At 46.9% G+C, this 16304-nt stretch overlaps 1 protein-coding gene and 2 pseudogenes across 6 annotated transcripts in view; 1 reads left to right on the top strand and 2 right to left on the bottom strand.

Moving 5' to 3' along the window:
- The window catches only part of LOC144280752 (sialic acid-binding Ig-like lectin 5), an 86386-nt gene that overhangs the window by 18976 nt on the left and 51106 nt on the right, over positions 1 to 16304 (bottom strand). For 4 of the 5 annotated variants that reach the window (XR_013349187.1, XM_077843113.1, XM_077843094.1 and 1 more), the window contains exons 1-4: positions 13848 to 13989; positions 825 to 960; positions 592 to 668; positions 133 to 513 (exon numbers count right to left, since the gene is read on the bottom strand). Coding sequence is in view for 4 of the 5 variants with exons in the window: in XM_077843113.1 (XP_077699239.1) it covers positions 133 to 513; positions 592 to 668; positions 825 to 832 (466 nt within the window). In the remaining variant the exon portion in view is untranslated. Of the gene's footprint in view, positions 1 to 132; positions 514 to 591; positions 669 to 824; positions 961 to 13847; positions 13990 to 16304 lie in introns of those variants that run through there. The other variant, XM_077843103.1, reaches the window with a different exon arrangement.
- LOC144310859 (syntaxin-12 pseudogene) lies at positions 920 to 2174 on the top strand (annotated as a pseudogene).
- LOC144310820 (sialic acid-binding Ig-like lectin 14) lies at positions 10514 to 16214 on the bottom strand (annotated as a pseudogene). Its single transcript, XR_013376476.1, has 7 exons — positions 14576 to 16214; positions 13946 to 14350; positions 13112 to 13221; positions 12940 to 13044; positions 11733 to 11990; positions 11521 to 11628; positions 10514 to 10574 (listed from the first exon to the last, which is right to left on the bottom strand). The product of XR_013376476.1 is annotated as a sialic acid-binding Ig-like lectin 14 (transcript).

Below are 16304 nucleotides of genomic sequence, written 5' to 3'. Positions count from 1 at the left end.
CCCCAGGCCCGCATGTCTCTTCCCACCATCCTAGCCCCCAGACCTGGAGCAGGGAATGTTCCAGTGTCCTGTTCCTGTTCTAAGATGGGAGTTTACAGGTCCCAGAGCCCTCTCCTGAGGCCACTGCCATACCTGCCACCTTCAGGGTCAGCTTCTTATCTCTGTAAGTATATCTCACGGTATCTCTCTCCACTCGGAATTGGTAGACTCCCTGGTCCTTCGTCCTGGCCTCTCTGATTCTCAGGGAGCAGTTGCTGTCCAGGGGGTTCCCGATGAGGTGGAATCGGTCCTGGGTCTCTGTCTTCACCTTTATCCTTCGGTTATTTGTAGCCACAGGCTGGGAATTGTGTATGTTGTCCCCATCTCGGAACCAGTACATATATGGGATCCCAGAGGAATACCACCAGCTCCAGGGGTAGGAGAAAGAGCAGGGCACGTCTGCACACAGACCCTCCTGCACTGTTACTGATTCCTGCACTCGGAGCTCATACTCTGCATTCTCCTGCAGGGACCCTGGGGGGACACAGAGGCTTGGCGGTGGGTCCAGCCCACTCCCACCTGTGCCCAACCCCCCTCCCTTGGCCCACTTACCCCCCCACAGCAGGGGCAGCAGCAGTAGGGGTAGCATGTCTGCAGCCACCAGGGCAGGAACGTGGGTGTAGATCCCTCTGTCAGGGAAGGAAATGCCCTGAAGGAGGGGGTGAGGCCGAGAAAGCCCCAACAGGAAGCAGTGTGTGACAGAGCTGTGGTCACCATGGATGGGGAACTTGGGCAACAGGAGCCATGGTGGGTGGTGAGGTGGGGGCTGAGAAATTATGTCTCACCTCTGCATCTGACACAGCAGGTTAAAATACCGAGGCCCCTGGAGGCTGGCATGCTTGTCCAGATGTAAGTCTGGACAGTGATTGCCTTCCAAATGATGTTTAAATCAAGAGTGAGTTTAGCAAAGGGCCAGAGACGCTAGAAAAGAGAAACAGGGAGTATGCAGGCAGCCTCAACTCCTTCCCCCAGCTCTTTCTCTTCCCAGTTCCCCATCAGTCTCTGTGTCCAGTCCAGGGGCTGCTTCAGGGAATGCCAGGCAAGGGCAGTAGGTCTTGGCTCTTCATCATGTCCTATAGTCCCTTAGACATGTACCAAACCTGTAGCCCTCTGAGCTTCAGCTCCAGGATTTCATCTAGACCCACTGCAACCACATGCAGCAGATCTGCTGAGCCATGACTCTATAAAGAATTTTTTTAAAGATTTTATTTATTTATTCATGAGAGACACAAAGAGAGACACAGCCAGAGGGAGAAGCAGGCTCCCTGCGGAGGAGCCTGATGCAGGACTCAATCCCAGGACTCCAGGATCATGCCCTGAGCCAAAGGCAGACGCTCAACCACTGAGCCACCCAGGCGTCCCTGATAAAGAATTTGATGAGCTAACTAGGAAGTAAGCAGGATTCAAGCAACCAGAGGAAAATCTGCAACAGTTGCAATATTCCACAAATCAGCTGGCTGGGGAAACAAATGAATAACCCAGAACTTGAGAAAGATGGCCTCCTGAATGACTTCTCTGAGGCTGTGAAGGATTTCTAGGCTGTGCAGGGAACGGATCTGGAAAAGAAAAGAAGAGTATAGCCAGAGTGAGAGGTGAATCTCCTCTCTCTGCAGAGGAGAGGCAAAGAGAGAGCAGCTCCCCTTGTTTGATGGCCACAGGAGTGGGACCAGACACAGAGAGCCAGGAGAATGAGGTGGGTCATCACGGAGCAGGATCAGAATTTATTAAAGAGTGAGAAAAGACAATTTGGCAGCTGCATACTGACATTCTGGATGCCCATCAGATGTTTAAAGATCTGGCCATGATGATCCATGACCAAGATGACCCAATTGACAGCATGCATAGAAAAGCCAATGTGGAAAGCTCAAAGGTGCTTGCAGACAGAGCCACTGGTCAGTTACAGCAAGCTGCTTTACTATCAGAAAAAAAAAAAAATCTCACAAAACATCTGTATTCTGGTGCTTCTCCTGTTTGTGATTACCGTAATCTTGGTACTTATCTGGCAAATTTGAGGCAATTGCCTCAGAGCTAGCTTTTGCAGAGCTGTTTTCAGAGGCTAGTGCTAATTGGAGTCTTGCCAGAACAAACATCACAGGAAGAGAGCACAGGAAGAGAGCCCACGTTGGGACTCGGGACTCGGGACTCATCCCTGGACTCCAGGATCACACTCTGGGCCTAAGGTGGCGCTAAACCGCTGAGTCACCCAGGCTGCCCAGGAAGCTTTTTATTTCCATTTAGCTGTGAGTTTTATGATGAAAGTGCTTGAAATCAATGCTTAATAATTTTTATCTCTTGAGATTTAATCGGCCAAGGACCAATCATGAAAAATGAAGCCATACTATGTGTTTCAGCAGAGGGAATTCATCATGAAGGATTTGTTATCCAGATGTTGAGAGGTGAATGGAGCCCTGCCTAGAAATCTTGGACCACTTTAAGTACCCAGCTTGAGGATTTTTTTGTTTGTTTGTTTGTTTTTAGTCTTTTTAAAGATTTTTTAAATTGAAATACTTTTGATGTATAACATTAGTTTTTGGGACTCCTGGGTGGCTCAGAGTTTGAGCGTCTGCCTTTGGCTCAGAACATGATCCCAGGGTCTGGGAATCAAGTCCTGAATCGGGTTACCTGTGAGGAGCCTGCTTCTCCCTCTGCCTATGTCTCTGCCTCCCTCTTTCTGTGTCTCTCATGAATGAATAAATAAAATATTTATTAAAAAACATTAGTTTTGAGTGTACAACACAGTGATTCAATATTTGTATATATTGGAAAATGATCACCACACTAAGTCTAGTCAACATCCATCACCATACATAGTTACACAGTTTTTCTTGTGATGAGAACTTTTAAGATCTACTCCTTTAGCAACTTTCAAATATACAATACAGCATTATTAATTATGGTCACTATGCTGTGCATTATATCCCCAGGACTTATTTTACAGCTGGGAATTTGTACTCCTCCCCCAAGTTTTATTTATTTGTATTTTTAGTAATTTCTACACCCAACATGGGGCTTGAACTCATGACCCCAAGATCAAGAAGAGTTACATGTACTTCTGACTGAGCCAGCCAGGTGCCCTGCAAGTTTCTACTTTACAACCTCCTTTATCCATTCTGCCCACCCCTGGCCTCTGGCAGCCAACAATGTGTTCTTTGTATCTACAAGTTTTGTTTTGTTTTTTGTTTTTTAGATTTCACTTATAAATGAGATCACATAGTATTTGTCTTTCTCTGTCTGACTTATTTCACTTAGCATACTCCCCAGGAGGTCCATCTGTGTTGTCACAAATGGCAGGATTTCCTTATTTTTATGGCTGAAGGATATTCCATCATGTAAGTATAAACTGCATCTTCTTTATCCATTCATCTACGGATAGACACTTAAGTTGTTTCCAGTCTTGGCTACTTTAAATAATGCTGCAGTGAACACAAGAGTTCATATATCTTTTTGACTTAGTTCTTTCATTTCCTTCAGATATATACCAGAAGTGGTATTACTAGATCATATGGTAGTTCTATTTTTAATTTCTTGAGGAACTTCCATACTGCACTAATTTACACCCCTGGGATCCAGCTCTGCATTGAGCTCCTTGCTCAGCAGGGAGTCTGCTTCTCCCTCTCCCTCTGCCTCTCCTCTGGCTTGTGCTCTCACTATCTCACTCTCTCTCTCAAGTAGGTGAATAAAATCTTTTTTTTTAATTAAAAATAAAAGATGCCATACGGTGGCCTGGATGCCTCAGACCGTTGGGCAGCTGGCTTTTGATTCTGGCTCGGGTCATGATCTCACGAATAAATTTAAAAAATAAAATAAAATCATTTTAAAAACCCAATATTGTATTAATGTCAAGTGAATCTAAATTAATATGCAGAATCAGAGCAATATAATTACCCAATCCCCCTGGTGATTTTTGTGGAACTTGATAACCTTATTATAAAATTTATATTGAAGGGGTGCCTAGCTGGCTCAGGGTAGAGCATGAGACTCTTGATCTCAGGGTTTGAGGTTAAGCCCCACATTAGGTGCAGAGATTACTTAAAATTTTTTAAAATCAGGGACGCCTGGGTGGCTCAGAGGTTGAGCATCTGCCTTTGGCTCAGGGCATGATCCCGAATTTATTTATTCATGAGAGACACACAGAGAGAGAGGCAGAGACACAGGCAGAGGGAGAATCTGGCTCCCCAAGGGGAGCCCGATGCAGGACTTGATCCCATGACCCTGGGATTACGCCCTGAGCCAAAGGCAGATGCTCAACCTCTGAGCCACCCAGGCGTCCCAAAAACTTTTAAACATCTCTTAAAAATTTATATTAAGGTAGAAATTTCCAAGTGTACCCAGGGCAATTATGAAGAACAACGTGCAAGGAGGGAATCTGGAAGATATCAGGATATGTTACAATGTTATAGAAAATAAGATGGTGTTGTACTGACACAGGGATAGACCAACAGACCCATAGAGCAAAATAGGGAAGCTAGAAGTAGTCCCTAACCACAGGCAACATCCTGTATAACAGAGAAGGAGATACAAAGAAGTGATAAAAAGATAGACTTTTTAATACTGTATGTGGGTAACTGGGGATCTAAATGCAGTCAAATGAAATTGGATCCCTAGCTCATATCATGCCCCAAACCAAGTGCTGATGGATGGAAGACTTAATGTTTTATGAGAGATGGAACAACAGCAGTAATAAATCACCAGCCACTAAGTGAGAGAAGAAATTTACAATGCATATAACCATCAGTGTCTGTAATATAAGAATTTCTACAAATTCATAAGAATAAGAAAATACAGACAGAAATGGGCTCCCACGAGCAGGTGCCTCATAAAAGTTAGCATACAATTAGCTAATAAATGAATGAAAAGCTACTCTACCTCATTAGCAACAAGAATTAAGATACTACCATAAGAGGACACTCATTGTACTCATACATGCTCCTCATTGGTAAATATTAAAGTATCTGAAAACACCAAATGTTGGGGCATCTGGGTGGCTCAGTTGGTTAAGCATCTGACTTTGGCTCAGGTCGTGATCTCAGGGTCCTGGGATTGAGCCCCACATCAGGATCTGAGCTCAGTAGAAAGTCTCTTTCTCCCTCTCCCTCTGCCTCTCTCCCCACTCGTTCTCTCTCAAATAAATAAATAAATAAATAAATAAATAAATAAATAAGAATCTTTTTTAAAAAATGAAAATACCAAGTGTTAGTGAAAGTATGGAGTAATGGTTGTTGCAATATAAGTTGATATAAATGCTTTACGGGAAAATAGCATCTGCTAATAAACTGAGGAAGTGCTGAACCATGACCCGGCATTCCACCTGTAGAGTTATGTTCTAGAGCTATGCTGTCCAATATGGCAGCCTGTCACCATATGTGAATTGACCACTTGAAAGGTAGCTATAAGGACGTGTGCTGTAAATGGCTCTACAATGTGCCATAAGGGTGAGGCACACCAGTTCTGAAGGCTTAGTACAAGAAAAATGAATGTAAACAATCTATTCTGGTATTCTGAGACCAAATCCAATGTAGACGTGGGGAAGAGTTTCCCCCCACCACGACTAACAAGCAGTTCTCAGACACCAGCACAGTGTCCGAGAATTCACTTCTGCTCCATTCTGACTTTCTCCCTGGAGATAGCATCAGATCCCATAGGTTAAGGGTTCGGTCCTACAAGTCTCCTTCCTATCCCCACAGTCCCCTTCATATGTCAGTTGCAAATCCAGGTTGTTACCTGTACTTCTCACCAACTGGCTACAGACCAGAAGTTCCCAGGAACTCATCCTCAGACTTGATTAATTTGCTAGAGGGGCTCACAGAACCCAGAGAAACATTTAACATTTAACTTGCTGGATTACTCGCTTATTACTGTACTCAGGTACAGCCAGACAGAAGAAATGCACAAGGCAAGGTATGGAGAGAAGACGTGCAGCTTCCATGTTCTCTCCAGGCATGGCACTCTCCTGCACCTGCATGGATTCACCAACATGGCAGTTCTTTGAACTCAGTCCTCTTGGGTTTTGGGGTTTTTAAAAAAGACTTTATTTATTTATCTTTTAAGTAACAAAGAGAGAGCATAGAGGGAGAGGGACAAGCCGACTCCCAGCTGAGCAGAGAGCCCAATGGTGGGCTCCATCCCAGCATCCCAGGATCATGACCTGAGCTGAAGGCAGGCACTTAACTGACTGAGCCACCCAAGTGCCCCATAGGTTTTTTAAAAAGATTTTATTTCTTATTTGAGTGGAGGGAGGAGCGGGGCGGGGGGGCGGGGGGAGGAATGAGACTCTGAAGCAGAATCTGCTTGATCCCAGGGCCATGAGATTATGACCTGAGCAGAAACCAAGAGCCAGAGGCTCAACTGGCTGAGCCATCCAGGCACTCCCTGCTTACAGATGTTTAAAATAATTGTGAAATTATCTAAGTGTAAAAAAAAATTATCTAAGTGTATCCAAATGTATCAGTTATATAAAACAGTACTGAGACCACTTCTATTTTACCATCTGCTTTCTGAGGATTAACTATGCTGGAAACAAAGTCTTCTAAAATTTGTTTCCTTTCTTTTTGTTTTTTAAGATTTTATTTATTTATTCATGAGAGACACAGAGAGAGAGGCAGAGACATAGGCAGAGGGAGAAGCAGGCTCCCTGCAGGGAGCCCGATGCAGGACCGATCCCAGGACCCTGGGATCATGTCCTGAGCCAAAGGCAGACACTCAACCACTCAGCCACCGGCATCCCTAAAATTTGTTTCTTAATAAATAGAATAGGAAGATCAACTCAAAACCAAGTCAGAAACAAGCTACAAAATGCAATGAATAAACTTAAAAATAAGCTGAAAGCACTTAAGACATGGCTTCCCCAAAGAGAGAAGATAAAAAATAAAATCCTGAAATATATGTCACATTTCTCATTAAGACCCATTAAAAGAGTCCCTGGGTGGCTCAGCTGGTTAAGCATCTGCTTCAGCTCAGGTCATGATCCCAGTATCCTGGGATGCAGTCTCACTTGGAGCTTTGTGTCCAGCAGTCATTGAACCCCACATCAGGCTCCACACTCAGTGGGGAGTCTGCTTGTTCCTCTCCCTCTACCCCTCCCCCTGCTCATTCTCTGTCTCTCACACAAAGAAATAAAATAAAGTCTTTTAAAAAATAAATGTTCTATTTTGGTAAAGTAAACATAACACAAAAAAACCATTTTAGCTATTTTGATCATTTTAAAGTATACATTTCAATGGTATTAAGTACATTCACCCTGTTGTGCAACCATCACCATCATCCATTTCCAGAACTTTTCATCTTTCCAAATTGAAACTCTGTAAACAATGAACATAACTCTGTATTTCCCTTCCTTCTAGCCCCTGACAATCACTATTCTACTTTCTTTTTCTATGACTTTGCTCCATGTACCTCATCTAAGTAGAATCATACAGCATTTGTTATTGTGTGTCTGGCTTATTTCCCTTATCATAGTATCCTCAAGGTTCACCCATGCTATAGCTTGTATTAGAATTTCCTTCCCCTGGGATCCCTGGGTGGCACAGTGGTTTAGCGCCTGCCTTTGGCCCAGGGCGCGATCCTGGAGACCCGGGATCGAGTCCCACGTCGGGCTCCCGGTGCATGGAGCCTGCTTCTCCCTCTGCCTGTGTCTCTGCCTCTCTCTCTCTCTGTGACTATCATAAATAAATAAAAATTTTTTAAAAAAAAGAAAAAAAAAAGAATTTCCTTCCTTTTCACAATTGAATAATATTCTATTGTGTGCATACACCACATTTTGTTTATCCATTTATCCACTGATGGATACTTGGGTTGCTTCCAGCTTTTGTTGTTGAGAATGAAGTTGCTGTGAACATGGGTGCACATAGATCTGTTGGAGTCCCTGCTTTCTGTTCATTTGGAGGTCTACCTAAAAGAGGAACCACTGGATGTGGTGAAATTAAGAGTTTCAAACATGAACATGAGGGTGGGAAAGTGAATTCGTTTGGGTATTCTGGAGAACTCTTGAATACTATCCTCTGTAGCTGACTATATGCCAAATCATGACGAAGCCATTCCATATCTACCATGAAGAAAAGTGCTGGTCCTTCTTATTTTCATTGAAAAATCATATTGGGGCACCTGGGTGGCTCAGTCAGTTAAGCATCTGTCTTTGGCTCAGGTCATGATCCCGAGGTCCTGGGATTGAGGCCCACATCTGGCTCCCTGCTCAGTGGGGAATCTGCTTCTCCTTCTGCCTCTGCTACTCCCCCTGCTTGTGCTCTCTCTCTCACTCTCTATCTCACAAATAAATATATAAAATCTTTTAAAAAAAGAAAAGAAAATTCATATCAAAATCATAAGTAAAAGCCCCAAACTGGAAACAAATGCAGTCATTGTATTTTAGAATAAACAACTGGAAGGATGTTCACACATGGAATACTAATTAAAAGCAAAAACAAGACTTACAAATGGGTGACAGACACATGGAAAAGTGCTCAACATTGCTCAGCATCAAGGAAATACAAATCAGAACCACAGTGAGATACCACCTCACACTCTCACACTGCTGGTGGGAAGGCAAGCTGGTGCAGCCACTCTGGAGAACAGTATGGAGGCTCCTCAAAAAGTTGAAAATAGAGCTACGCTATAGCCCAACAATTGCACTACTGGGTACTACTTAAGCCAAAAATACAAATGTAGTGATTTGAAGGGGCACTTGCACCCCAATGTTTATAGCAGCAATGTCCACAATAGTCAAACTAGGGAAAGATCCCAGATATCCATCAACAGATGAATGGATAAAAAAGAAGTGGTATATCTATACAATGGACTACTACTCAGCCATCAAAAAGTAAAATCTTGCCATTTGCAATGACATGGATGGAACTAGAGGATCTTATGCTTAGGGAAATAAGTCAATTAGAGAAAGACAATTATCATATGATCTCACTCACATGTGGGTTTTAAGAAACAAAACAGAGGATCATAGGGGAAGGAAGGGAAAAATAAATAAGACAAAATCAGAGAGGGAGACAAACTGTAAAAGACTCTTAAATCATAGGAAAAAACAGGGTTGCTGGAGGGGAGGGGAGTGGGGGGATGGAGTAACTGGGTAGTGTAATGAGCACTGGGTGTTATATAAGACTGATGAATCATTGACCTCTACCTCTGAATAGTACACTATATGTTAATTCATTTAATTTAAATAAAATAAAAAAATAAAAGCAAAAACATACTGAAACCAAAAATGAATTTTTGATACATGTAACAACATGGATAAATCTGAAAAATTTAAAACTGGAAGAAGTCAGACCCTAAAGAATATATAACATTTGAGGCCACTTACACAGTGCACAAACCTGACAGTACAGATCTGTATTAAAAAAAAAAAGAGGAAGTCAGTATTTCTGTGACCATGTTGATTTGAAGGAGCCCAAAAGAAAGCCCAATACTTTCAGCGTGGCATTCAAGGTTCCAAATTTCTTTTTTTCCTTCCTTCCTTCCTTCCTTCCTTCCTTCCTTCCTTCCTTCCTTCCTTCCTTCCTTTCTTTCTTTCATATTTTACTTATTTATTTAACAGAGAGAGAGCACAAGTAGGGGGAGAGGCAGGCAGAAGGAGTGGGAGAAGGGAGCCTGACAAGGGGCTTGATCCCAGGACCCTGAGATCATGATCTGAACCAAAGGCAGACACTTAACCGACTGAGCCACCCAGGTCCTTCAAGTCTCCAAAATTTCTGACCTTGCCTTCTCTCCCACCATGGTCATGTCCATCGTCCTGCTGGTTCTTCCTGCCAAGTTATAGGTATAAGAGCGCTTCCTCTCATCTGCCAGCCTGTCTCCATCCTTGGCACATCTCCACTGGAGCTGCCTGCCCACTGCCCATCCCTCCTGCCTCAATGGTAGGTCCTGACCTCCAGGGATAGGGGGAAAGAATCTGTGCATTGAACTTGGTGGTGGAAGCAAGGGTGTGCATATAGGTAAACATTCATCTAGTTGCATTCCTTAGATTTGGTTATTTAATCAATTTAAGTTAGGCTTTGAAACACAATAAACTGAAGGGCTTCTTTGGAACATGTTCAACAAAAAAGAATAGAAGATTAAGATATAATTTTGCTTGAGAAACTTCCACATGGGCATTAAATAGTAAAATCAATTTGTATGTTGCATTTTTTAAAAAAATTATTTATTCATGAGAGACACAGAGAGAGAGAGAGGCAGAGACACAGGCAGAGGGAGAAGCAGGCTCCACGAAGGGAGCCCAACGTGGGACTTGATTCCGGGACCCCAGGACCACGCTGTGGGTCAAAGGCAGGCACTAAACCACTGAGCCACCCAGAGATCCCCTGTATGTTGCATTTTTAATAAAGCTTTCATTTGTAATTAAATGTAAGGGTTTATAGCGATTACTGGGAGGTAGGCGTCTTTCATCTGGGAAAGAAAAGCTGTACTCTTGACTTACCGTGCACTGATGTCTACACTGAGAGGGAGGTTTGGGAGACCAGAAACACAGGGGTTAAGCAGATAACTTCTGGGTCACGGGAAGTAAGCCCCCAACTCCCTTGGCAGGGGCAGGGCTGGGTATGGAGAGGGGGAGGGGCGAGAGGGGTGGGGTGGGCTGTACTGGAAAGGGGAGGCAGGTTAAATAGATGGAGTCTGGCATAGGCAGAAACAGGGGGGCGTCAGTGGGGGTGTGTATTAGTCAGATTTTTTATTTCCTGTATCTTAAAAAGCTTGCTGTCCGGGGAGAGACCACCCCTCCTAGGATCAGCCAGTTCTTCAAGATGGCAAAGTGCTCTGCCAGGAGCACATCTTTCACATCAAACCAACCAATCCCCAGCCAGGGTCCCACAAATACCCCTTTTCTCTCTGTCTCTAACTTACACACTAGACCACAATCTCCCCTGCCCTAAATTACCCAGGACAGGGGCCAGACAACTAGAACCACCCCTATGGGCCAAAGTCCCACAGAATCACTCAAACTAGCTCATCCTGAACAACTCTCCAGGCCTTGCCTTTCCCACAGAAACCCCTGGAAAGGCTCCTGCAAGGCTTCCCCTGCACCTGCTTCTGCCTCCCATCCAGAACGTGGTGCTTACAGATCCCCTGTGGCCCTGCACGGCCTGGCACGCCACATTTCCTCGGGAAACATAAGTAGTAACTTCTTCTGATGGTGTTGGCCTGGGCATGTCATCACTCATTCACTTCCCCAAATTAAACCCCCAGGGGTACAACTGAGAAGGTTTTGGTTGAGAGGTTCCAAAGAGAAGCTGGCTATGACGTCCCCATATCTGCCCCCTGGGCTCCAGGTCACTCCCGTCTTGAGAAGAAGGAAGCCTCTGTCAGTCCCTCCGCCTCACTCTCTGGGGCCTCCACACCTGCAGAACTGACACAGGTCTCCGATCAGAGAGCTGCCACTTTAATTCCAACTCCAACAGGTAGGGGGTGGGGGGACAGCTCAGCCCCGTCTGGAGTGCAGGGGCCCATCAGCAGACTTCCCTGGAGAGGGACAGGCCCACGCACCTGCTGAGGAGGAAGCCAGCCCCCATGAGGGCCCCTCTGATCAGGGTGAGGACCTGGGCCAGGAGCTCTCCTGTTCTTCAATCACACAGTTGCAAGAAGAGGGGCTTCCTGAAGAAGGGGGTACAGAGGATGAAGTTCTGTCCCCAAGCCCCAGGCCCTTCCACACTCCAAACACCTGACCAGGCTGTCCACCCCCAGAACCTTATTACAACTTTGCACAGAGAGGCTGAAGGAAATGTGCTGGAAGCCCAGTGGGTGCTGAGCCTGGCAGGTGAATTCCCCTTCATCTTCAAACCCTACATGGGGCAGCTCCAGGATCCCTGGAGCTGAGGATTGGGAGGGGCTCAGGGCTTTTCCTTCCCAGGACCAACTTAGCATGGCAGGGGGGCTGCTGTCAGCACTGCAGACCAGAGGCAGGTATTGGCCCTTCAAGACAGGCAGTGACAAGTGGTTGGTCAGGGTCTTCAGGACTGGGTAAGAGATTTACCACTTTGAGGGTGGAACTGAGAGATCTGTCTCTTCCTCATCTTCCCACAGAGCCAGCAGTGAAAAGACAGGTCATGTGACAAGAGCTAAGAGGGTAGGCAAATCATGCCTGAAGGGGCAATGACCCTGGTGGTTGAGTCAGGCCACCAGAAGGAAGGGGGCTGGGACACCTGGGTGGCTCAGTGGTTGAGTGTTTGCCTTTGTGGCTCAGATATTCATTACTGGGTCCTGGGATTGAGTCCCACATCGGGCTCCCCACAGGGAGCCTCCTTCTCCCTCTGCCTGTGTCTCAGCCTCTCTCTCTGTCTCTTATGAATAAATAAATAAAATCTTTAAAAAAAAAAAAAAAAGAAGGAAGAGGGCTGCACTGAGGTGGGGAGGGTGAGAGGTGGGTGGGCAGCTCTGGCAGAGATGTGTCCAGAATGGAGACAGGCTGGCAGATGAGGAGAAGCGCTCTTGTACCTATAATTTGGCAGGGAGGACTGGGAGCACAAGAGACACGATCAGGGTGGGAGAGAAGGCAGGATCAGAAATTTTGGAGCTTTGAGTGCCAGGCTCAGGGCATCGGGCTTTGCCCTGAGGTGACTGGGAAGCAGCAGGGGATATGAATAGGGAAAATGCAGAATCATGCTGGGTCTAGAAAGATCATGCTGGGGCCAAGTGGGGACCTGTGCCAGAGAGAGTAAACAGGAGGCAAGGAGGCTGAGGAGGAGGCTGAGGCAATGGTCCAGGGTCCAGGATAAGATTGGAGCTGGGTCTGGGGCCAAAGGTAAGAAAAGAGAAATGATTTGGGAAACGAAGTTCTAGAGACTCACTGACTCATGGAGTGCAGCTGGTGAGAAGAAGAGTTATCTAGCCTCCTGTCCAGACCATCCCCTAAAGATAAGTAGCAGAAGCAGGGACAGGTGAGAGGCATGAGCAAGAGACAGCTACCTGTGCAGATCTGTGGCCGAATAGAAAGTTGTGGAAGACACAGGAGAGGGATGAAGACTTGGGACAGGATGAGGATGCCCAGCAAAGTGGGTGTCCAGGGTGGGGCTACAGGGAATGGGAAAGATCAGTGATGAAGGAGGGCAGATGGAAATTCAAGCGCAGGGAGCAGAACCCGGAGCAGTCAGAATCAGAGACAGAACAAGGTGGAAGGGTGGCTGCCAGGGGCTGGGGAGTCGGTGCGTGATGGGCACGGAGTTTCGGTTCTGCAAGATGGAGAGAGCTCTGCAGACCCATTGCACAACACTGTGAAAGCCCTCCACACCGCTGAGCTCTAGCCTTAAACATGGTGAAGACAGTAAGTGTTATGTTGTATCTGTCTTATTACAATTAAACAAACTCTAAAGCTAATGAAAAAAGGAAGGGGGTCAAAAGGTACCAACTTCCAGTTATAAAATCAGTAAGTCACGGAATGTAACGTGCAGCGCGGGGACTACAGTTAATCGCGCTGTGTTGTATATTTGAAAGTTGCTAAGGGGGTAGATCTTAGATGTTCTCATCACAAGAAAAAAAACTTTGTAACTGTGGTGAGGGGTGTTAAGTAGACTTATTGTGATGATCCGTTTTGCAATACACACAAATACCAAAACATGTTGTACACCTGAAACCAATACACTGGTATGTGTCGATTAGAACTCAATTAAAATAAAACATACATAACACACACAGGCTAGAGCAAAGAAGCAGCAGCAGCCAGAAGCAATCCTGGGTGCACCTGGGAGACACCGGTGAGGTGAGTAGGGGCAGGTACAGACCCGGGGGCTGAGGAGGGTTTCATCCCCAAGCCCTGAGCCCTGTGCTGGCAGACCCTGCTCCCATCACAGTCCCAGGGAATAGAGTGTCTTTCCTACCTGTGTAGTTTCCCTGAAAAAATGTGGGTGGTCATCAATTGTGGAGCGTCTGAGAACGAAAGATGTGATGAGGGGCAGGGTGGGCTTTCGCCCTTTACAGAAGCTCCTTAAGTGAAGGGATGGGGCTTTCCAGCTTCCCCCAATCTCCTTCAGAAAAAGGATTCCAGGACTGACCTCTCCTTCCCCAACTGCCCTGAGGGATCCAGCCATCCCTCCAGCACTCACAGGACACATTGAGCCTGATGGTTCTCTCCACGGTGCTCTGAGCTCCTGGCAGGGACACCCGACAGGTGAGGTTGCTGCCATGGTCCTGCAGCCTTGGGGTGAGGATCAGCACTGAGGAGGACACGGTCTGGGGGTCCAGCCGGTCCAGAGCACCCCCTACCCAGGAGAAGGTGAGAGGTCTTCCCCCTTCGCAGAATCCCGGCAGACTGCAGGTCAGGTTTTGGGGAAGCCAGACCTCAGGGGCTCCAGAAAGTGGGTGTCCGGTTTCTGTGTCAGGGCTGAGGAGGAGAGAGGGAAGTGCCTGGGCCCTGGGCTAGTGGGGACCCAGAGTGTGACCCTGAGAGGGACCAGGGCCTCAGGGCACAAGCTGACCCCAGGCCCGCATGTCTCTTCCCACCATCCTAGCCCCCAGACCTGGAGCAGGGAATGTTCTAGTGTCCTGTTCCTGTTCTAAGATGGGAGTTTCCAGGTCCCAGAGCCCTCTCCTGAGGCCACTGCCATACCTGCCACCTTCAGGGTCAGCTTCTTATTTCTGTAAGTATATCTCACGTTATCTCTCTCCACTCGGAATTGGTAGACTCCCTGGTCGCTCGTCCTGGCCTCTTTGATTCTCAGGGAGCAGTTGCTGTCCGGGGGATCCCGATGAGGTGGAATCAGTCCTGGGTCTCTGTCTTCACCTTTATCCTTCGGTTATTTGTAGCCACAGGCTGGGAATTGTATATGTTGTCCCCATCCCGGAACCAGTACATATATGGGATCCCAGGGAAAGACCACCAGCTCCGGCGGTAGGAGAAAGAGCAGGGCACGTCTGCACACAGACCCTCCTGCACTGTTACTGATTCCTGCACTCGGAGCTCATACTCTGCATCCTCCTGCAGGAACCCTTGGGGGACACAGAGGCTTGGCGGTGGGTCCAGCCCACTCCCACCTGTGCCCAACCCCCCTCCCTTGGCCCACTTACCCCCCCACAGCAGGGGCAGCAGCAGCAGGGGTAGCATGTCTGCAGCCACCAGGGCAGGAACGTGGGTGTAGATCCCTCTGTCAGGGAAGGAAATGCCCTGAAGGAGGGGGTGAGGCCGAGGAAGCCCCAACAGGAAGCAGTGTGTGACAGAGCTGTGGTCACCATGGATGGGGAATTTGGGCAGCAGGGGCCATGGTAGGTGGGTGAGGTGAGGGCTAAATCATCCCATCTCGCCTCTCTGTCATTTGCAGGTGGAGCCTGTGAGCTACTGAGATGGTGAGAGGCTTGTCTAGGGGGATAAGGCCCCAGAACTGCAGTCCTTTCTCATACACCTTAGGTTTTCTTTTCTTTTCTTATTTATTTTGGGGGGTGGCACAAGCAGAGGGAGGGGCTGAGGGAGAGAGAGAAGCAGACTCCCCAGTGAGTGGGGAGATGGAGGTGGGGTTCTATCCCAGGAACCCGGGATCATGACCTGAGCTGAAGACAAATGCTTAATGGACTGAGCCACTCAGGCGCCCCTCCTCATGCACCATGTTTGCACAGGGAAGAGAACACTACCTGACCAGCTCCCTGGCATCAGAGCCTCTGGGCGCTGGAAGAGATCAGAAGCAAATGCATTATCACATGATGGAGCTCTAAGGAGAGGCTCCCAGGCTGAGGGGCCAGGTGGCAGGGTCTGCCCCTCTGTCAGAAGGTAAGTTCTCAGGGACAATTACATCAGGTAGACGTGACTTGGTCCACAGTAGTTACAAGGGATGTGGTTCCCACCAGTGACCCTGGGGCCTCCTGACCCCATGGGTTTGGGTCCCCCTTCCCACCACTGTGCTCATGCCAGGCAGCTTCAGACTCTGGCCTTGGTGTTGACGCAGGATTGACCTGAGAGCGGGGCACTTGGAAGGTAGTAGTGACCGGGCTTAGGACAGTGTCTGGCACTGAGCATTAATTCATCCAAATGATGTTTCCTGGACACCTTGCATGTGCCAGGCCCTATTTTAAGGCTGGAGATACAGCAAAGGGTCAGCTCTGAGGATGGAAAATAGGAGTCAGAAACTAGTTAGAAGATAAACAGTTAATAAAAAAAATTAAAATGCACTATCTCTTAAAGAGTGATATATTTTAAGGGGGAAAAAAACCCAAACAGTAAAACAGAAGTGGAATCTTTGAAGACTGCTGAAATTAAAAAAAAAAAAAAAAAAAAGTACCTTCTCACAGAGAAGGTGACATCTGAGTGAAGACACAGAAGAAGCGAGAGAGGGATCCCTGGGTGGCGC

Source organism: Canis aureus, chromosome 1 (genome assembly GCF_053574225.1).
Source record: "Canis aureus isolate CA01 chromosome 1, VMU_Caureus_v.1.0, whole genome shotgun sequence".
Taxonomy (NCBI): Eukaryota; Metazoa; Chordata; class Mammalia; order Carnivora; family Canidae; genus Canis; species Canis aureus.
This window is presented reverse-complemented; position numbering and strand designations above follow the sequence as displayed.